At 38.0% G+C, this 23,676-nt stretch overlaps 1 protein-coding gene and 1 long non-coding RNA gene across 9 annotated transcripts in view; one reads left to right on the forward strand and one right to left on the reverse strand.

Moving 5' to 3' along the window:
* Positions 1 to 2,141, forward strand: part of LOC137456398 (uncharacterized) — a 47,692-nt gene extending 45,551 nt beyond the window's left edge. For both annotated transcript variants that reach the window (XR_010991025.1, XR_010991026.1), the window contains one exon: positions 1,528 to 2,141. This is a non-coding gene — a long non-coding RNA (uncharacterized lncRNA). The remainder of the gene's footprint in view (positions 1 to 1,527) is intronic.
* Positions 2,142 to 13,652: 11,511 nt separating this feature from the next.
* The window catches only part of CACNA2D1 (calcium voltage-gated channel auxiliary subunit alpha2delta 1), a 372,424-nt gene continuing 362,400 nt past the window's right edge, over positions 13,653 to 23,676 (reverse strand). For 6 of the 7 annotated variants that reach the window (XM_068167762.1, XM_068167753.1, XM_068167734.1 and 3 more), the window contains one exon: positions 13,653 to 17,279. In XM_068167762.1, coding sequence (XP_068023863.1) covers positions 17,163 to 17,279 — 117 coding nt within the window. In that variant the 3' untranslated portion in view covers positions 13,653 to 17,162. Of the gene's footprint in view, positions 17,280 to 20,515; positions 21,571 to 23,676 lie in introns of those variants that run through there. The other variant, XM_068167744.1, reaches the window with a different exon arrangement.

The raw sequence follows: 23,676 nt of genomic DNA on the forward strand, positions 1-23,676 counted from the left end.
GTTTTACTATTATCTCCCAGTTTTTCATATTAAGTCTTTTAGGCAGACTCTAATTTCAGCCTCAGGCTCAAACAGTGCTTTCAGGAAGATTTCTGTGAGTGTAGTTCACAGATGTTGTGCATATTGTCAACACAAAGATAAAGTGGGAGGCATCGTGCCTCCCATCAGTTAAATGGAAGTAGGCAAGCCCTGTGGGTAGGGAGTTCATTGTCTCAGCACTGAGTGTGAAACTGGAGAGAAGCTACACTCCTATGAAAAATGTGAGAAAATAAAAAAAGGGACAATTAGGCATGTGGAAATACTAACAAATTCTCAGAAAGATGCATTTTATCCTGGATGAGTTGTGAATATGAACTAAGAGTGTGACCCATACGTTTTAAAGCCAGTGAATTATAATCTTTTGTGTCAGTAATCTGCATTACATAGGTTGCCCTTGTGCATCATAATCATGTATATTCACATGGCTGGGTTTGGATCGGACAAGATTTTGATGTTTTCTTCCCTTCCCTGATTACAGTTAGAGCTGGGATCAAAGCTGTGAAGCACAGAGTTAAATCTAATGTACCCTGCACCAAGGCAGCTTTGCAGTTAGTATTTGCAGCTGGATCCATCCACCAGACTCATTTCTAAATTAGTTGTAACATCAAAAGGTTACTAGAGAGTAGTCCCACATTAGTAATTTGGCTGATGCTACACACTTAGCTTTACCCATGGAGTTCCACTGTGGAGGTGTATCTTCAGCCAAGGCCATAGCCTGTGCTGAGCCATAGAGAGCAGCTTGAGGAAAATTGTCTTTAATCTAAGACAATATGTTTTTATTATTTATTTTACTGTGTAAGCTTTTTGCCATTGAATTCCTACTTCCCATTAACCACAATTAAAAGGGCAAAATGTTTGTGGTTGTGAGTGCCAGACTAACTGCTTCTGACCTATTGCAGTCCTGTGGTGATTTGGATTATATTAGAAGAATGCTGAAGTGACTGAGACCTCATCTGCTACTCTACACAGAAGGCATTTTGGTTACAGATGAGATGTAACCCTCAGGAAGAATTTCCCTTCTTTCTAATCTGCATAAAGCAGTCCTGACATATCCCCCACAGCAAGCAGCCCTGTAAAAACTGTAATTACAAAAGCTGTTTGCATGAAACTGCAGAAGTTATTGACATTATGGACATGAGCAGCATCTAACAAACATCAACTTGCTGTTGGGAATGGCTCATGAGAGCTCAGCTGCTCACAAATTTCATACCCATCATTTCTAAAACCTCCACTAGTACTTTCCACCACTAGGGCATCTGGATATACTGTTATAGTTGGGAAAAGATAGTAATGATGTCATAAACCTGTCAGCATTGATATGAACCAGGAAGATAAAGATAAATTGAAAAGAGAGGGAAAAAATATTCAATTTTGCACAAATTATGTAATTAGTGCTATATTGAAAAAAGCATTCAAAAGTACTAAGCTACTGCAAACATAATAAATACTTTTTGATATGTACCTATGTGGGCTTTTTTCTCCTGTCAGTAGGAGAACTTCTTAGACCAGGACTTGAAGAGAAAGTAAAGGTCTCCACTACACAACACTTCCCGAAGCAATCTGGAAGGAATAAGGTCTTAACCAAGAAAGGCAGAAGTCACAGGCAAGTGAAGGTATCAACAAGTCCCCAGGAGACGTGTTGCTTTTATCAGGACTATCATCTAATAGCTTACCAGTAACTGCGCTTCTGAAAAGATGCCCAGGTATTTTAGAATCATAGCTCTGTTACCACAGTCCTTTGTTGGCTTAAACAACATAATATCATGTTTGGTCTTTCTTTGTTTGGGGGGTTTTGTTTGTTGTTTGGTTAGGGTTGGGGTTTTTTTTTGTTTGGTTGGTTGGTTTTTTTTGAGGGCTTGAACTTTCTTTTGGCGTTTAGATTTCACAGAGAATGTCACTCTAGCATGTTGTTGAAGCAATGAGAAGCAAAGCCCATCTTGATCTTTAGTGATTTCTGCAGAAGGAAGTTCCCATGGTGACTATGAACATTTTGACTCAGCTATTTCACCACAAACAGAATCATCAGCAAACTGATGTTTAAAACACTGCTGCGATATTTAGTGCCACTTTTTATTTATCTTGCATTTACAATGTAATGGAATAGCTACCAAAGAAATTATGAAATGCAGGTACCTAAACTTGGAGCAGTATTCTTGGAAGTGTAGAAAATAAATAAAAGTTTCATTTTCTATTATTTCAGTGCATGAACTTTCAAGAAGAGGGAATGCCCTGACCTTAAATCCAACTTCAATATCCCATGTGCAAGAATATGCATTCCTCAAACAGAAAGAAGCGAATAATGCACTTTAAAGCTATTTCTGTGTTTAGCGCAAGAATTCTTGTTTAGATAATTCAACAAGTCCCATAAGCTTTCCAGTGATGTCAGCAGGGCATCTCACATGAGATGTTCATGTGCCCTAAGTCTGCAAGATACTGAACTCATTTTTTATTTATATATTGTTATGACATCCTTGTTCCTGTCTCATATTTGTATCCTCCTTGCACTTTCAACAAAGCCTCTGTCCACTTTACATTATGATTTTGCATAGAAGGAAGATGGGCATTGAGTTTCAACACAGACTAAAGGAAGGGAAATCTGGCATTGATCCATTTTTATAGGTCTCACAGTACAAAAATGTAAGTCACTAATAGAATAAAAAAAAAAGTCACATGTGATTCTCATTGCCCCACATTCATCTTTCTAGCACTGATTGCAAATGCTACTCTGTGGGTATGAAATACACTTATTTATTTATTTGCTACAAAAAGTGTTCTGAGAAACTTCATGAATCACCAAACACTTAAAGCTTCTTCTGATTGCTGGGGCATACGATTTTTTTTTTTGTGACAGACAACACTTATATTAACAAACACAGCTGTTTAGAAAACCATAAAATATGCAGGTGCAAGAATGACCAAAAAAAAGGAAGAAAGGAAAAAAAAAATAAAAAGAAAAAAGAAAAGAATCCCCTGCCCCTTCTTCTGGGACAACTTTGCCAAGTTTTGTATTTTTCTACCAGGATTCTTTCAATATTCCTCAATTTTAAAAACCTGCACCTGGGGCATGAGGAGCTCAGGTTTCTTTTTAGTTTAAAACTTTTCTTCACAGAAAAAAAAAAAAAGATAGGAAGAAATATGACTTTAAAAGCTATGAAACAAACTGAGCAAAACAGTCTCAAATTTACCTGGGGCTTTTTTTTTTTTTTTAAATGAAAATCTTTTTGCATTTATCGAAATACTTTAACTGTCATTTAATGTGGGAATGAAATTAGTCTGTTACAAACACCAAAGCTCACAGCTTTTCATCACACTTTTAGTTATTTCAGTTTCCCATGAAGGTCTGACGTGGCATGACATGTCACATAAATCCTGAGATGTCATAGTGAGTCAAATAGTTTTCTGATTATTTTTCAGTTTCTTGAAATAACTTCAAAAATTCCCATAGAGAACAGTTTTTCTTTTCTTTTATTTTCTTTTTTTTTCCTATGAGAAAATTGCAATAGCATATTTTGAGATCATAAGTATCATTCTTAAAAATAGTATATTTCATGCTGATTTGTTGTGGGTTTTTTTAAAGCATGAGTAGATGTAACCCCCCAAAAAAATAAAAGACAAAATTAGCAGTGGTATCTCAAGCATAAAGTAGCTTTCTAGAGGAGCACAATATTACTTCAACTGTAGGCATCAATGTGATAGCTGTTAAAGTCTTTTTTTTCAGTGAGAGTATTTAAACACATCCTTGCCTTTATGCATGTGTAACATTCGCCCCAGCAATAGAGCGAAACAAGTGCTAAATTTAAAGCAAGTGTTTCAGTTCTATGGTTTTCAGAAAACTGACTGTAACAATTGTTTCATGGAGCAACCAGATGGCACTGCTAGAAACCTCAGAAAGGTTTTGCATCAATAACATTTCCACTTTCAGAACAAATGTTTCTTGAAATTCCACAACCTGTTATTAGTAATACAAAAGTGGTAAAGAGCATTGTACGCTTATTCTTCCTCTATCAGTCACCATTACTGAATCAAAAGGACAATCAGTTGTTAATCAGCTCAACACAATGCTATCATCCCCAGCAGTATAATAAAAAGACAAGAATTCTTCAGTTTTGGCCTGCTGGGGAGAGAAAAAAAATAAAAAAATAAGAATATGAAGAACCCCACATATTTTTCTTCTAATATCCATAATTTATAACTGTACAAACTTTAATTCATGATTTACTAATTGAAATGTATACAAAATATTACATTCAGCAAACATTCCTTCTTCTCAAGCTCTGACATGTTTCCTAAGATTAGGTCAACATCAGTGGAACTCAAGATGAAAGATAAATCACCTTTAAAAATATTAATCATGAATCATAAGAAAATATGAGACAAAATATCAGTGAAGTCACTTAAAAAATATTCAGATGATTTTATATTCTGTTTCCCAACAGCTGCATCTGGTTCTATTTCATATAAATGCAAGTTGGACATCTATAACCTCTGGGTTCATAACAGATGTTGTCGTGAAGTTGAACATTTTTACATAAGCAAAAAGCTAAACAAATTAATTTCAGCTCACACAATGTTTCCAAAAGGCAATTGCCTGGCACTGCCAAATATTGTATTACTGTATGCAAAACTATATCCAGACACTCTAGACATGTTTGTCAAATTTTATTATTTGTGGGTTTAATTATGAATTTAATCTGACCAATGGTGAGTAATGCCATCAAGTACAGAGAATGAGGGCAGCTCTGCTGTGTGTTTGTGCGAGGAAATATTTGAAAGTTGCCTGTAGATGCTACAAGCAGCACTGCTGTAGCTGCACTGCTGAGCACTGGGGTTGAAGCCTGCCAGCAGTCTGCGTGGGCTAGGAAGGTGTCAGATATGTGGGTGGCAAAGAACAATCATCACTGTCCCAAATGATGAGATGTGAGCAATACGGATACCAACTTCTCTGGGTATCAATGTGAACTAGAGTCTCCACTTGCAGATTGCACTCTATGCATCCCAGGGAGGCTGTGAATGCCTACTCCCTGGGGGTGTTCAAGGCCAGATTGGATGAGGCCTTGAGAGACAGGGAGGTTGGAGTAGATGATCTCTTCCAACCTAAGCAATTCTATGAATCAGTCTGGTATCTCATACCTTTATATTCTCATATGACTTTAAGTTTTCTGTTCCCATTAGCTTAGAGAAAGAGCAACTATCTTTTCTAGGCTGGTTAAGATTCCCCACAAGACTGGTTACTTTCCTTTCTAAAATATGTCTGCTTTTTAGAAGCAGCTAAACCGTCAATCTCCTCTTCCACTTTCTGCTCTGAGAAGAAAATGTTTGACAGTTTGAAAATCTAGACCCTTCCTTAAGTTCTTTATGGCACATAAAAGTGTGAGGAAAAAACCAAAACAGTACAGGGCAATTTAATGTTTTCAGCTTTAGATTAAAAATCCTTTAAGTTTTAAATGGAAAGTTCATGTATTACAAGCAACATAGTAGCAATAAATTGAGTATCCAGTTACAATTTAATTTGAAATTGAAATTGGCTATTTGGCTCAGCGTCTGTGAATTTAATTTTACCAAGAATCGAAGCTAAGTATGTCTGATAACCTGTAAAGGTGCAGCTGTTAAATATCCCATAGTTTTTATAAAAGATTCTGAAGCTGTTGAAGAAAGCTTATGTCCAGTACAGCACTTCAAAACGAAGTAGCCTCTACACCCAGTTTTGGGCTCCCCAATTCAGGAAGCTACAGCATTGTATTGCCAGTCTCACTGGCAGGAAGAGCCCGCCGTGTCATCAAGAGGACTGGACCCCCGAGGGTAAGATCCCCTCGTTGCCAGGGAAGGGGACTTAGCTAAGTCTGGCAGCCCAAACGTCTGCCTCAGCCTTAAGCAGCAGACTGACGAGCCACAACCATGTTTACCAGCTCGCATAAAGCTGGACCAGTGCACAGCCACATGCCTGCGTGACTCTGCCGTTGCGGGAGAGAAGAGGAGCCGCCACTTCACCTCTCCCTGCCCTGTGAACCCCAGGGAAACCCAGAGCACCGTCCTTGCCTGTGCTCCACGGCCGCTCCTTCAAGCCAAGCAAAGGGGAAGCTGCCGCTCTGCGCAGCCGCGCTTCTTCCCCAGGGCAGTCCTCATCAGCCCCGAAGGTCATTATTGCAGGGCTGACCCTGTCCAGGGACCAGCCCTACCGGCCCTGATGGGTCGACCCCGCAGGACCGCTCCCTGCCGTTCGGAGGGAGCCGCCTGAGTCCTGCGAAGGGAGCCTGCTTGCCGGCTAGCCTACATTCTGCCCCCTCTCCACCGCCGCAGGAGGGAGAAGGTTGCCCTCACTGTCGCTGTCTGCACCAGCCCAGGAGCCAGCCCCGGCGACAGCACCCTGCTGCAGCCTAGCACTTAACCTTGCTACAAACAAAGGGCACAGTGTACCTTCCACGTGCTCTCCACTAACATTCAGTTCAAAGCACCCGCGCCTAGCATCATAAGGTTTCCGCTTCATGTCTCTGCCACATTGTAGTATTCTGTATGCTTTCTGTCCCGTCAAGTCGCCACCTGGTGGACAAGCGGCAGAATTGCACCCCTCATTATATGAATAGAAATTAAATCTGTAAATATTCCATTGGGTCCAAATTTTAAATACTAAACCACTTATGGGATGTATTTCACAATAGTGCACTAGAATCTGTATATAAAATAGTGATTCATCAGTTATCAATAATTTCAATAATAAAATTAATATTTATATACTTCCTATTTCATGTTAATAAATTAATAACCTCTTCATCACAGCTGCTCAGAGAGGTTGTGGAGTCTCCTTCTCAGGAAACTTTCAAAACCTGCCTGGATGCGTTCCTTTGTGGCCTGCTCTAAGTGGTCCTCCTTTGCTAGAGGGCCTGGACTCAATGATCTCTGGAGGTCCCTTCCAGCCCATAACATTCTGTGATTCTGTGATCACATCCATATCATAAACTTTGGAAAAAACCCTATGCAGCAGAAAGACACTAATGTGAAGCAATTAAAAATATTGTGTTTCCTGATGACAATTCACTTAATCATGAGTATTTTTTGTTCATATTGAAAGACTTTATATTTTAGGTGTTTTGTTTGTTTGCTTGTTTAGTTGCATTTAGAGGGGAAAAAGATTAATCCAAACTATTCCATCACAGTCATCTGGACTCTTTTCAGAACTTGATTCTGGGATCCACTGGACTGTGTAAATCAATTGAACTGCAGGCAAAAGTCTCAGCTATGGTAAAGGCAGCCCAGGGTCTTAGTTACAGCAGCTGAGCTATAAAATATAGCATTCCACACTATTCTGTAGTTTTTAAATGGCTATTTCAGGTATTAAAAAAAAAAACAAAAACCAACAACCAAGCCCTCCAGTAACAGAATATCCATTACATTGGACAACTTCTGGAAACAATAAAGGTGCCTATCTGTGCACTGCCCAGGATAGGTTTTCATTCAGAAGAAGGCCAGTTTCTGTTTAAGACACTTCACTCAACTCCACATTCTATAAAATCAAGTATCACACTATAGGCTCTCCTTCACGCTCTGCAAAAGAGGCCTTACATACAGGTTGCCTTAATGCACAACTTTATTCATGTCATCTGCCACAGAAAAGCACAGCATGGCTGTTTGACCTTGTGAAAGCAAAGCATAAAGATAAGTTGTCAGAAGCCCATGCGTAGTATCTAAAAGGCATAAAAATATTTGAGCCCATATGCATATGTCCCAAAAAATGCTTGATATATCAAAACTTTAGTTTAACTTTTACATTCCCCAAGAGGTGTGGAAGTGATTGAAAGCATTTCTCTCTGACTTAGTCGCATCTTTTATCAGTGAAATTTTAGGCATCTAAAACCTCAGATATGACGTACCTTGTCCCCTGCTCCTGGTAGAGGGAGACAGAGAGATAGCCAGACCAATTCGTTTCATTTAGATCTACAACTCTTCTTACCACTCCTGGGGAATCACAGAATGTTAAGGGTTGGCAGGGACCTCCAGAAATCATTAAGTCCAATGCCCCTACCAAAACAGGATCACCTGGGACAAGTCACACAGGAACACATCCAGACAGGTTTTGAAACTCTCTGGAGAAGGAGACCACCACAATCCCTGGGTCTCTGTCTTTTTTCATGGGGGGGATGTTCATGAATCACCAGGCAGCACTGGAATTGTCTAGCAATTGCCTTAGCCTGACTGATATACCCCAGAGCGGGCAACAGGCACTGCTGTGGTGCCAGCTGTGTCATCTTTGCAAGCTGTTATAACTACAAATCACTCTTCTATCTGCTTTCTTCTTGGTGAGATTACTTTCATATTTCTGCTTACACAGCCAGCCGTGTTCAAGAAAACTTTCTTAACTGGACAAAGCAATGTCCAGCTGGTCCTCGAAACAAGCAATCTGTCACCACTGTTCTTCCATGGTACTGCCCCAGCTACAGAATTATGCAAAACTGGATGAAACCACAATTTTTGGTTGAACTGCTGAGCAACACATTTTCCAAGCAATGACATAATCTCCTACAACCAAAGCTGAGGTTCAATCCTACTTCTTTTACTAAGTGCTTAGCACAATTGCTTCCTGAAAAATAAGAATGTGTTTTAAAGTTTGACACTGTGTCACATGTGAGATTGGAATTGCACATATATATATATATACACATATATATACACAAATTCAGCCTTCCAGAACTCTCCATATATTCAGGTTCTACCTACTTTTCCATCTCTACTTCTGCCATAATGAACTGATAACAATTTCTTGGGGAGGTGGGGGGTTGGGGAAGGAAAAGAAAACAAAAAAGGTTGTTTGCTTGTCTGCTCATTCTAGATCTTTCTTCAACAGCCTGATTGCAAGACCATTCAAGGTAGCCATCTAGCTTGTAGGCTAGATTTCATTGCTGACTCTCTTTGTAAGTGCTCATATTCCCTTTCTCACAGATATCTTCAGACTAAAGACAGATTAGAAACAGATTTTACACTTTTGAGACAAGTATTTTAAGTGGAAGCACACAATGCAAAAGATGAGTAACATCCCCTTCACCATTGCCACTACCTCCCCTCCACTTTGGAAGGAATTCAGTGTTGTCCCAGACCATGCTCCAACGACAGCCACCAAAACAAGCTTTTCTCAGGACCTGGAGTGTGGCATCTCTTTTGCTGTGTTTTCCTAACAATGGCTGCTGAAGCAGACCTAAGGCTGTATCATTCTCTGTTAGCTAAGACTCTAAATTTCACATCTGTCTTCCCTTAAGTGGAATTTACTGAGCCCAGTCTTTGATCCTAAGAACTAGCCTGATCCAGCAAAACAGAAAAGTCAAGTTTTAAAACAATATATCTCTGCTGCTTGGTCTGTCTTTTCCTGAATCTAGAATCCTCATACTTCAGGTTCAGTTGGCTGTGTATGCAACTGCAACCACAACCAAATCCCCAGTGGCTGGTCATCTGAATAGTCTCCTTCCTCCAATGATTATATTGCATGATTTCCACTGATAAACCTAGGAGCACAGACAACCAGTGAATCCCACAGTACTCACCTAGTGAATCCCACTATGTATTATTTCACTCCAGGTTCTCAAATTTTTTATGCATTGTATTTCACATAGTGGAATTCCCCAAAGATGTCAAAAGGAAATCCTGCCTTCATATGGAGTCTTTAACCCTTTATGCAGACTATAGGACAGGAGAATGCTCCTTATTTCCAAGCTATATGAAATCAGGTATTTTAGTATTTTTCCAGACAGAGCTGAACCACAATAGCTTGCAGTTTGCTCTTAGAGGTAACTGACTAAACCTTATCGATAGTGGACTTCCAAAACAACCAATAAGAATACATGCTAACCACACATACCAAAACACAGTACTGTTAGTCAGTGTACGAAGCACATGAATTACCCTTTCCATCCTGTGTGCGTGTATTACAATGCTCCAAAATGTTATTTTTAAATACTCAAGCCACAGAATCCAGGCTGAAATCATGAGTCTGAGTTAAAGCAATGAAAGTTAAAATGGAAATTCTGAGATAGCTTCCATTTCCACATGTTTTGTTTTGTTTGTGAAACAACTAATTTAATGACTGAAAAAATAATTGAAAGAACTTCTTGAAAAGGAAGAGTGAACACCACTGAAGTTAAATATTTCATATTTCCTTTCCTAAAACAGCTGTCAGAAACTAGCCTGTAAAAAAACCCAAGTATGAAAAAAATGGATAAAGTAGTAGATGCAGCTTTTACTTAATGTTATAATTCCTCTCTTCAGGAAAACATACAACTACAAGAGGTGGCAGAAAATTCTCTTTTAAGAATCCAGCTTCTGATCATTAAGGCAGATGGTCAATGCATGGGCTGGACCAGTGTCTTGTATGGCAAGATCCTAAACTCTTTTCCATTTCAGTGTGAACTCCTGACTAATTGCAGACAGATACAGTTACATGAGACAAATCATAAACATCTTTACCATCTCCCCAAACAAAACACTTACTACCAGGTTGAAATATCTGCTCTACAAAACATGGGATGTACATTGGATATCTAGTCAACAAAATGCTTGTTTGAGCCAAAGAATAAGAGGTCCAGACCCCAAAGTAACGGAGGTGTGGGTGTTCAATAAAAAAGGGAAACTTTAATTTAAGATTTCTGGCCTTCTGAACAAAGTTTCAAAAGGAACAGCTGGCTTCTGAGAATGTAACATTCTCAATCAGGAAAAGAGATCAGTAAATATAATAGAAAACATTAAAAGACATCTGATTAGAATTCAGGTAAAATAATTTTCCTGGAAATGTCTCATATCGGTTCCCTTCTTCCCATATAGACTTTGTGGGGGAAAAAAAGCTCCTAATATTATAGTGGAAAGCAAGACATCATTCTTAATGGTCTTCTACTACCTGAAGGGGGCTTACAAGAAGGCTGCAGAGGGTCTGTTTCCAAAGGCCTGTTGTGATAGGATGAGGATCAATGATTTGAAATTAGAGGAGATTTAGATTGGCTGTTAGGAGCAAGTTCTTTATTGTGAGGGTGGTGGAACACTGGAACAGGTTGCCCAGGGAGGTAGTTGAGGACCCATCCCCATAGTTGAATACCCATGGAAGTATTCAAACTCAGGCTCGACAAGGCTTTGAGAAACCTGTTCTGGTGGAGGATGTCCCTACTGACTGCAGGGGGGCTAGACTAGATGACCTATGGAGGTCCTTTCCAACCCAAACCATTCTATGACGGTATGATACTATGAACACCTTTTGCAACAGGCAGAGAAAATGTTGTACTATTTAAGGTGTACATTTTATTTAGCTGAGCTGGACGTGTCACTGGATGTGACAGTGACTTGCTTTATAACATCAATATTATATAATTTTCACTGATGGTTAGCAGCAATGGAGCTGCATTGGACAAGGTGAAGTCATCTCTCAAAACAATATAGTATGACAGGCCAATTGTGTTCTGGCTTGATTTGTACCAGAGACTTGTAGGGAATACCTCACCGCAGTGACGCTATTCCCAAACTGAAGTGATGAAGCTGGACGTTCCAAAAGTGGGGGAAGAATCCCTGTATTTTCCAAGAATGTCTTCTCCTGATACTCAATGACTAGTGTGGCTTAATATAGAGTTTAAATTAAATATGTATCAGGAAGAGATTTTTGGGTGGTTATTTCTACATCTCAGTGGCAGTGAGGAAACAGAAAACATGATACAATGAGTTCAGCATGTGGAGGTAATCATGCAGTTAGGTGGCCATGTTTAATCTAGTTGAGGCCTGTAATCTCTGGATGTTGATGCACAAGGCCTTGAGGCACTTCTACATGGGCGATCTGTTACTTTGTAGCTTTAGAATCTGCATTTCATTTCTTACTCTCCTATCTGACTCCTTGGGGATTTAGTAAAATACAGTAGTAATTTACTATTGCCATTCTCCCTGAGCTTTGACACATACACAGTCAAGCATTAAAATCAAGCTTCTAAAGCAGCTACCACTGACAGCCATCTGCCCTGCCCTCCTGACAGAGATTGCCAGTGTGACCACAGTAAGCCTGAAAACTCAGTGAAGCAACTCCTGGACATTTCAAGTCTGTTTATTCAAGTACACAGATCCGCTCTGAATTTAATGCTTTGCTGAGAGAACGGCAGCAGTACAGAAGCTGATCCATAAATCACACAGCAATCTTTGTCAGAGGTGGAGCAACAACTAGGGCTGTACCCATCTGAGCCATCTGATTTTATTCTGCCTCACCGTGTGAATGAACTCTTGGACTTCATCGATGTTTACAAGTTAGTAAACGAGAATCCTTCCAAAAGCAAATGTTTCAGAACAACAGGGCTACTTCAGATGTTTTGCAGACTGTTATTTTGCTGTGTGCCTTACAGACACAGTTTTTGTTAGCTACAATTTTTTTTTTTAGTTTTTTTCACTTTTACAACATCTTCACTGCCCCAAATGAAGCAGAAACAGGGCTTGCTGCACATCCTTCTTTGAACCTCAACAAGAACTGTTAAGTCACTGTCTCCATATCAGAAAATCTCTTTTTTAGACCCTTGGGTGCAAACTCAGAAGTATTATAAAGCAAATGATGTGGGGTTTTATTTACATGTTTTTATTATACAGAACAAATAATCAAACTGGCTGTTGATTTTAAATGATAAACTTTTATTCTGAATATACTGTTTTTGCACAAGAATTAACACAACAGTTCTAGGATTATAAAGGTTTTTATAACATTATTGTACAAATTTTTACAAAAAAATTATTTTTCCAGGCTCGTCGAGTTCCACAAAAGTGTCAAGAGAACACAAGAAAAGGGAGAAAGACCTGCTCGCTGTGTGAGAGCAACCAAGTCTTCTTTTGCAGAAATGCACACTGAGCATTTAGATAAAAATATCCCAGAAAGCATGATCCAGACATTCCATACAACACAAGAAGAGAAGACAGCTTTGTCAGATCACAATCGCAATTTCATGGCATCTGAACAAGACAGTATCCCTTTAGCCTCAGTGAAGTTATTTCTTCAAGATGATGTTTTTCTTTTAAACCATAAACAGGACAGATGCAAGTAGCTGGGAAGAGGGTGAGGTTAACTTTTCAAAACTCTTGAATTGTTTGCAGACACTTTGTTTTAATCTTTTTACAGTAGTGTACAATGAGTATTAACAATATTAACATTGTGGTATGCAAAAAAAAGAAAACCACCCAAACCAGCACATATCTGGCCTTTCTTAAAGGCTTAGATGTCTGATGAGGCTAGGCAACATTTTACCCTAAGAAAGGAGTTATTATGATTTCACCTTCAGTCACCCTTCCAAAAACACGTTAGTGTCTTGCAGTGCCTTGCAGTCATTGAAATGCTTCTTAATAACCAGCGTCCTAGAATCTGAATTTTTAGGACCAGTAGAACTGAGGTTGTGCTTTGAAATTAAGACATACTAAGAACATTTTCTGAGCTTAAGTGCTAATGGGAACAAAAGGTCTTAATGTCTTTTCATTGATACTGAAAAACTCTCATCCACAGCAAGTAACACTTGGGTTGCAAAGGTCACTTAAAAGGGATACTGCCTATTTGAACCCAGTAAGGCCAGTTTTGAAGTTAGTAAAAGGAATATCATAAGAAAACTTACAAATGGCAGCAATACTGTTGGTTGTTTTTTTGTTTTGGTTTTTTTTTTTTTTTTTTTTCAAGTTAAGCAGTAAAGCCTCAAGCATTAGAAACATGAAAAATATCTGACTATAGTCTTAAAGGTACAGGACCTAAAAATCTTGTCAATTAAACCTGCTATGTCATGTTAAAAACCTGTTACAAATATGGACCACGGTCAGTGTCTTGGCAGTAATGCTGGTTGTTTAAATGAAAAGATAGAAAGAAACCTTTCATGTTAAGTCCTCAGATAATGTTTTGCACAGTACCATGCTGTAACAGCTTTAATGGTGGTTGTCAGGCATACAATAGACTGCATGATTTCTGTATAAACTGAAATAATCCCAACAGTTCCCTTAGTGGTATTTAAGGGATCTGAGCAAATATCATTAGAGCTTTTTATCTGGCTTTAAAACACAAACCCCTTTTTACAACATATTGTAATTTGAAAATGTCTCCATTTAAAGCCTAGGATCAAGTTTCTTCTCTCACAGACAAAAGAAGATGACTACTATGCATTATGTGAGAGTAAGGGTACTATTCTGCATGAGAACATGTATTTATTCATACAAGTTGTTTCTAACAGATTGATATTCACATTCTGGATAGCTGAAGTTCACGTTCCATTTTCTACTTGTTTTGTAATTTGCAGATATCTAAGTAATACATACTTAAAAACGTTGACCATCACTTGGAGGTAATCAAAATATATATTTTTTTCTTAAAAAAAGAAGTCAATATTTAATTTTCTTTTCCTTTTTGAAAGTATTATAGGGAAGCCCTCTGGGAGGGGCAGATCCTGAGTTTTCTTCCAGATGGGTTTAATGGCTGAAAGTCTAAGTGCTCATATAGAAATAAGTTCAGGCCATATAGAGGGGCAGAGAAGTACAGAGGACATTTGCCTCTTTGGATAACTGAAGAAGGCTAATGTGCTTGCATGGCATGGGCTTCTCCTTTTGTATTTGAGCACTCCAAGGGAAGTGGGATGGTTGTTTTCTGCAGCAGCATGGCATTGGGCCATCTTTTTTTCTGCCTACAGACTCTAATCAACAGTTTATTAAGTAATTCAATATATGGCCTAGCAGCATAAGCAAATTGTTCCAAAATGTGAAATAATGGAACTTTTCCATGAAGGGTTTCTTTTTGGAAGCTACATGAAAGCTATAAGATAACTTAGTATATTGATAATCTTTGATGAAATTTAAAGAGCAAAATGCAAACTAATATATATTTTACTTAATCTTAGAGTAAACTCTATGAATGTACTGAATATTGGTCTAATCCTACAAAACTTGTTCCTTCCTTACACTTCAATTGACCATGTTTGGGAAAATGACAGGATCCAGTCTCAGCATTAGAAAGAGTCAAATTTATTTTTCATCAGGTGGTAACTGGTTATAGGGAAAGAGAAGTACAAAATCATGATTGGAAGGAAGAGCTCTAATTCTCCACCCTTATTACCAAAATTAGCTCACCTTCCTTGAGGAGGACCTGAAGTCATCCAACACACTTAACTGTACTTTAACCCTGTGACTCTACCAGAGATATTTTTTCAAAAAGCTAAATCTGATCAGGGTTTATTTTTATCACTCACTGTATTCCCAAACATGAGGAAAAATACGTATCTGGAGCCAAGGTACATGAGCAAAACAACAAACCAGCCATGAGTACAACAACAGCAGACATCTGATCTTTCAAGCCATGCCATGGCTTTGAGTAGCTACTTCAGTTCTCATAGTATATTAATACATGCCCAATTATTTCTATAAGCTTTTGGCATGATCAAAATTGTATCAATCCATTGCCAGCATATACATACCAATGCTTTGCATTTTCGTATTTATTTTTTAAGAGCTAATATATTGTGCCATGTTAATTAATATTTGCATACTGCGGTCATTAGCAGAATTGTACAATACCAGCAGAGTTGCACATTCATTGGTTTAGCTGTCTCGCAAGACTGTTTAGTTCTGAAAACTAGAAAAGAAAAAGCGCAAATCATATTTTTGCATCAACACTATGCTACACTGTCATACTGGAATTTACTGCACCAATATGTATCATCACCAGTGAGGCTGTATAAAAACAACTTCTAAAATTAGTATTCACAATCAAGTATCAGTGTGCATACATAGAGATTCAAGGCTCCCCATTTGTTTAGGCTATTTCTAATCTCAGCAGCCAGGACTTTTTTTTTTTTCTCTTAAATACGCTATTTTCAATAATAAATAGCAACAGCATAAGTTTGAATGTCAAGGGTGTTTTTTATATGAAGGAAACAAAGGGGGAACCTAATATCAACCTTAGAGAACATATATTTCCAAAAATAAATGTATTAAATCTGATTTTTATATACTTAAAATAGCTGTACACAGGTTTTCTTGTGAGATCACTATTCTGTAAAAAATCCAACTCAATCCTTTTCTCCGATAGCGAAACTTACCCTATTTTCTCAGCGTTTTCATTGCACAGTATATTCAGAGCTCTTTTTTTTATAATAAAATTTAATGTGATTTGATTGCAGCACATTTGCAAAGTTCAGTTTCACACACAATAAAAGAATCACTCGGTTACCTTTTCAATGGACTATACTCTACCATCAAAGAAAACAAACTGAAAAACAATAGCATAGCATCATCATCATGCAAAATACCCTTGGAAACCAACGTTCAAATATCACAAAGACATTTTTTATTCACAAGTGCTTTTGTTTGAGCCTTTGAAGGAGTCTACTAGTTTTCTATGTAACTGCATTGTGAAAACAATGTGACGATTACTTTGAAATTAACATTTTTCTGAAGGCTGAAACCAAGTTTAAGATGAGAATAACTTTTGAGTTAAACTCTCAAGCACCTTTATATATCTAAAAATAGAAGTTTCCTTCTTCCCTTCCTCTCCTTTCTTCCCCTTCTTCCTTTCCTTCCTTCCTCTCTTTCCTCTCCTCTTTCCTCTCCTCCCCTCTTTCCTCCATTTCAATCATACTAAATTTCTGATGGAGACTTGCCAATATTTTAATTTTACTCAACTCATTTGGACAAAGCTGATGTTCACAGCAGCCATCATGGTGCTAGTAACATCAACCAGAGAGGGCATTTTCTTTTTTCTTTCTTTTGTTTTTCCTCTTTCTTTTTTTTTTTAATGTTCACTTAAAAGATACCCAAAGCTTAAAACAAATAAAAATCATATCGATACAATATTGTCAGGGGAGCCCTTTTACATGAAGTCATCAAGATTACAACAATAAACAAAAATAAATTAAAAAACCAAAATCTTAGATTCCCCAGTGGAGCACGTACAGAATTCTGTTTGGATGGCATAGGTGATGCAGCATTCACAAACGTTTAAGGATCCAACACTCCAACATGCAGCCACCATGGGTGCCTTTATGAGTCTCACAACGAGTGATAACCAGACACGAGCACTGCTGCTCTGCTCTGACCCTTCTGAAAATTAAACTGAGGCTATCGTTTTGGCCGGGTCTTGGTTAAGTTATGCAGGTTTTGGTTTAGCAAGGTCATAACTGGCAGTGTCTGCTGCCAGATAGCAGCCAAAGCAGGACCAACTGGATTCCTACCATAGACCACAGTGATGGAGTCAGACCAGAGACACCACCACAGTCAGCCGAATCTTCCTGTTAACAAAAAAAGAAGAAATCATTTAACATTAATTACAGCTACATTTCCTAAGAAGTAACCTACATTTTAGTCTTCAACATTTTGAACTACCTTTGAACCATCCTTTTTTTTTGGTCTTATGTAGGTTATTTTTCCTAAAACAACTGCAAATAATTCCTGGAAGTTCGTCCGATTTTCGAACCAAAGAGTGACATTACAGCATTAACTTTATTAATTAATAAAGGATTGAATATTTACAAAGCTTACTGCAATCACTTATGAACTAATAGGATACTTACATAATAAACCAAGAAATGCTATGGGACTTACTGAGGGGGGCCCAGTAATAAATATCTATATTCTTTAAAATTACATCAGTGTGGAGATTTTGAGTGTCATTTTATTATGAGGAAAGATGAAAGAACAGGTAATGTTTCAAGACCAGAAAACAAATACCAGAATGTGTTTGTGTCCATTTCATCACCATGATAGCACAGTAAAATAAATATGAAAATATATGATCAATGAGAACGTGAATCCTTTCTGCTTCAATCCTTTCTGGTTCAAGAACCATAATTTCTATTGTCTTTGTGTGCATGTTTGATGAGAAGACATCTTTTAGTTTGAGGGCTTGCTCTGAGCTGCACCGCTCTGACAAACCAAACTATTCATTGTGCTGGACAGCCATCATGCATCTTTTCCTCATTCCTCTTTACCCCTTAATTGCTGTTATTTGATCCCGGTTTGCCTATAATGCAGAGTATCTTTCACATTATAGACCTATTCATTAGTCTAGCTGAAATACATTTGATACCTGTTCTGTAGTCTGTAACATCTTTACACCTTCTTTTGTCTCAGGACTGATAAAAGCTATATTTAACTCCTACATCACCAGGACAAAGTGCCAGCCATCCCTTGTGCTGTTCTGACCACTGGGTCTGAGATTCATTGCTTCTACACAGGTGGTAACATTAAGATGAGAGAATGAAGATAAAACATCAATGAACCATCCCATAATAATAAGAACAGAAATCTGGTGGAAGGAGAATAATCAGTAGGACAGAGCATTGTCAGGCTACCAACTTTATAAGACTGGAAATGGAGGATATATAGCTGAAGGCTGGTGTGTACAAAGTGTAACAGTATAAATACATTACAGGAAAAGGAAAGTGTTAGGGAATTTCAATGGGTATGAAATTCCAGTCTAATAATAAAAATGCAATACTGGGATTGCACTGCTGCCCACCTTACCAGAGTGACAGTGTCAGCCAGGAAATGTTATGTGAGATTGGAGAAGCCAAATGGAAACTAGGCTGATGCCTTATTAAAAAGAGATACAGAGATCACATTTTTGTATATGTTAACTGACTGTGTATTAGAGCACAGTCTTTGAATCTTTAGTGGTACATGGGGTCCTCTTAAAAATTATTAGTAGGGCTCTGCTCTGCATAGCACTAGTACAACTCCAGTAACTCTGCAGACCACAATGCAACAGGATTTATCATTGTGTGTGAGATCAGTCCAAACAAATTCAAAACAAAATATATCAATTTCAAGAAAGGAAACTGTGTAGAAACTATCAAAACAATTAAAAAGACCCAAACAACAAAATTATGAAAACAGGGAAGAAATCAAAACCTTAAGAAATAAACAAAAAGAAGCATCTCAAAAAGCAAGTTCCTCACAAGGATCCAGAAGAATAATTAGAAATGTTGCATTAGATAGCCAGTTAAAATAAATATCAAATTAGAACAATCAAACATCTACTCCCCACCACCATCCTCCCACAAAAAAAACCCAAGCCCAGCATAACCCACAAAACACCAATCCTGCCCTCTACTCCCTGCCAAGAAAAACACAGTGAAACCCAAAACCCCAAGGAAATACCCCTGCATGAACCAGTAGGAAAATGAAGTACACTGTCATAAGGAAAAGGTCAATTTTTGAGAAATCAAATTTACTCAAATGGGCAAGAACTGGAAAGCACATAAAAATGGCAGATCAGATATACACAGGAAACTAAGAGGGCTGATAAAGAATTTTAGATGACCTTCCTGCAAAATACACTGAAAATGATAGTAGAAAGGTTTGAGTAAATCAAAAGCAAGAAGATAAATATGGACTTAGGACAACTGCTTAAGCAGAGAGATGAGAGGAATCAAAATCAGTTTGGAATAAATACGCTGAAAATCAGATAAAGTAGACATATTAGCCTCAATAAATTATATCATTTGCCAACAGCCTCCTTTAGAAACTTGAATATATAGAAAAAGAGAAGATGAAACTAACAAAAACTAGCATTCAAATTTTTCAGAAAAAAAAAAAAAAGGTAGGAAAAATATATGCATTCTGTGCTAAAACAAATAGCTCACATCAGTGTCCTTTATCAGCAGTAGCCATTTCCAGACACACCTCTGTGTTCTGTTAGCTATGCAATTCAGTTCTATAATTTTGCCTTAGACTCTTTCTTTTTTCCTTCCAGTTGATTGCACTCTACCAAGTTCAAAATTCCTAAGGTTTCTGGTTCACAAGTAAATCATAAGTGAACTCTCTTGAACCAGATTTGTAGTCTGATGCTAATATTTGAAGATGCACTGAACTTTCTAGTTTATTTAGTTTGGCACCGTCACATTTTGCATCTGCATTTTGTCTGTCATGTAGCCTTATTTCTATTCAAACCACCTAAAAATAGCCCTGTGGTTTCTTCCTCACAATCATCAGAGATGGAATTATCAGTAAAGACTTCTCTTATGGGTTCAATGAACAGTACTCAGTGTTACCTCTTGGTATTCAAAAGGTGCAAGGTCCTGCACTTAGGTTGGGGCAATCCTATACATCGATCCAAGCTGTGGGATGATGAGATTGAGAGCAGCTCTGCAGAAAAGGACTTGGGGGTGTTGGTGGATGAGAAGATGGACATAAGCCAATGGTGTGTGCTTACAGCCCAGATGGCAAATGGCATCTGGGGCTGCATCAAAAGAAGCATGGCCAGCAAGTCAAGAGAGATGATTCTGCCACTTTATTCTGCTCTGGTGAGACCTCACCTGAAGTACTGCATCCAGCTCTGGAGCCCTCAACAAAGGAAGTACATGGACTTGATGGAGCAGGTGCAGAGGAGGGCCATGAAAATGATCAGAGGGCTGGAACACCTCTGCTATGTGGACAGGCTGAGGGAGCTGGGGTTGTTCAGCCTGGAGAAGACCTAAAAGTTCAGCTCTGGGGAGACCTAATAGTAGTCTTCCAGTACCTGAAGGGAGCCTACAAGAAGACTGCAGAGGGACTACTTCCAAAGGCTTGTAGTGATAGGACAAGGGGCAGTAGTTTTAAATTAGAGGAGATTTAGATTGGATGTTAGGAACAAGCTCTTTACCATGAGGGTGGGGGAACACTGAAATGGATTGCCCAGGGAGGTATTTGAGACCCCATCCCTGGATATCTTCAAGGTCAGGCTTGACAAGGTCAAGTGACCTGATCTAGTGAAGGATGTTCCTGCTGACTGCAGGGGGGCTGGACTAGATGACCTTCGGATCCAGGTCCACTCCAATCTAAACCATTCTATGACTCTATAATTCTATGAAATAGTCTGAAAGTACAGCACAAGGTTTAAAATTTCACAATAGAGGGAAGATGTCTGGAGGGCAATTAAGAAATACATCGATGGCCTTAAACAAAACTGTTTATATGGAGAAGAGAAAATATCATTATGATCAAAATGACATCCAGTGTGACTACAGAGTAGATAGGCCTTCACATACAGAACTACACAGTACTCAGCTTTTACGTCACCCCTTCATTGGAACAAACATTTGGTAAACCACATGCATTAATTAATCCTCCCACTATATGTGCATGAAAAAAATACTATGTTCTGTTGCCCGTTTCTATTTATTTTTTGAGATTCTTTTTAAGCTACATAACTTTATGGGCACTGCTTTTACTTTCAACAGTTATACTATATAATATTCCTAGTGGATTGGAAAAAATCTAATTTAACATGTTTTACTTTCTTCCTAAGGGTACACAAAGCAGTTTTTAAAGGACTGACAACTACACAACATTGAAGAATTATCTTGGAAGCCTCCTGCAAGAGAAGCATCTTCCTATTATGAATGACAGAACTAAACTATACTAGAGAAAAATATACAAGCTTTATATGAATATTTCAAGGTTGGTGAGATTTTAACCTCACATTGATCAAAGTCACTTTGAATTTCTGAGGTTTGTAGACCAATTTACAGTGGTAATCCAGCAGTTCTGCCAAGAAGAATTTCTAAATATTCATTCTGGAATCAGTTACTCTCTTGAGTCCTAAGCCAAGACAAAAATAGCAGTGGTAAAAAAAAAGGTACAGTAAATCCTATCTAAATTAATTTTTCTTCCCCAGCATTGCACTTTGTAATTCTCTTTGTGCTTTAACTGTTGTTGAACCAAGAAATGCTACCCAAAACAAAAACAAAACCAACCAACCAACCACCACCACCACCAACAACAAAGTTTGATTACATGCTAATTTCATCTGTAAAAATTAAGAAAAGAAACACATCAATTTTATGGAAATTAGTGGAAGCATATTGAGCAAAATACCAATTTGGAATGGTTATCAAAACACTTCCCCTATTGCTGACCTTTAAGAAAACTTGTCAAATTTTTCCTGTAAATATTATTTTGAGATTTCTTATAATATTTCTTATAGCAAACAACATAGAAATATTTTATCTTAACTTTACATCTGGCAGTGCAATTATACACTGATCTATTTTTAAGCAGTTTGACTAAGTTCTCCAGCTGATGATATTAGTCATTACTACATTAGTTATACAGAAAGCCTGAATAAACCATAGATCAGTTGGGGATGCCACCTCTTTGTTGTCCTCAAAATAATATTCTGCATTCTCTGCTTGAAGAGAGAAAGAATTGGAAATGGAACTGGAAGTAGCCCTCTTTAGCCAGTTTCACTGAATCAGAAGTGCATCAGAAATTTCTTGCACTAATAAGTCATATGTCAAATTTCCTTGCATGCCTAAGCTAGAGAAGCATCAAATCCCAAGGTCATCTTCGTCATGTCATGCCTTACTATGATTAACTCCAGAGGTGGTTATTTTACACCATCACACAGTGAAAATTATCCAGCACTTGCAGTATGGAAATGAATGGCTTTACAAACCCATATATTCATTGTTAGAATCAAACCCACAGATTTATTGCTATATATGAACATTTCCTTGAAGGCAATGCCATTTCAAATTTTTTAAGGAGACTTATGGAAATATACACAGATGTATGCATATGCATGTCTAAGTCTATAAACATTCTTGTTACTCCTTTACAAGTACACTCTGACTATATAATGTACTAAAATTTGGTCTTGAAATCTTGTATCAGAACCCATTGTGCTGCACTGACTATAAAAGAGACAAATCAAGCTTCTGATCTTGCCTTTAATATCGACTGGCTCCTACAAAGTTGTGCTTGTTGTAAGCATGTATTTTGAATTCATCATATGGCATGGAGAACACCTTTGCTTTCACTCAGGAGTCATTTCAAGTTCCAGTGTGTGGTCTTCCATAAGTTTTGTATTACCCTCCTTTGTCTGGACTACCACACAAAGATGTCAAAGCTACCCACGCAGAGAACAGGGATACAACCCATCTCATCAAGATTTATACAGTGGTCTGGGCTGCAAGTCACCCTCAAATCTCCCTCTGATATCACTGCAAGCTGATGGAAATAGGAGGTTTCCAGAAAGAGCTGAATGCTTGTAGAGTTCTTGTCTTCAATGTCAGATATAACAAACAAAGCCAGCATGCCCATGCAAAGTGAAACCAAGCCTTGTGATGAAGACTATTTTTGGTATACTCGATGAAAAAAAACCTCAAACAGCTGCTGTTATTCAACCTAATCAGCTGGTTCCTATCTGTGTTGACTTCAGTGATTTTAATAAAACGGCACAGAGTAATGCCCACTGAGACCTGATTTCCAAAATCACAAAGTTATTAGAAACAGGATGGATGAACAAAATTACTTCTCTAAGTTTCTGCAGTCAAAAGTCCATCAACTAAAACTATATTTTGTGGGTTTCCCAATATTTTCATCTGCCTTCTTGATCAGAAAGACCATTTTTTGATGTAAAGAATTCAGCTCAAGGTGGTTCTCTGCTGCTTTCTGTATCTTGAATAATGGCTTTTTAACTAAAATAAGGTTACTTACAAAATAAATTCCATGAGCAATAAACACAAGATGTTAATCTTCTAGATTTTAATGTGAAATACCACTGACTTGGGGGAAGGGACTTTCAACCTTCCTTTCAGCCTTCCTTCTAATCTTCCAATTCCTGTGTAAGTTCCTATGTTTGCTAGAAATTAGATCACTTAAATACAGGATGGGTAATTTTTAAATTACTCAAATACAGCTGTT

Source organism: Melanerpes formicivorus, unplaced genomic scaffold, assembly GCF_026170545.1.
Source record: "Melanerpes formicivorus ecotype bairdi unplaced genomic scaffold, bMelFor1.0.p_v2 SCAF_3, whole genome shotgun sequence".
Classification (NCBI taxonomy): domain Eukaryota; kingdom Metazoa; phylum Chordata; class Aves; order Piciformes; family Picidae; genus Melanerpes; species Melanerpes formicivorus.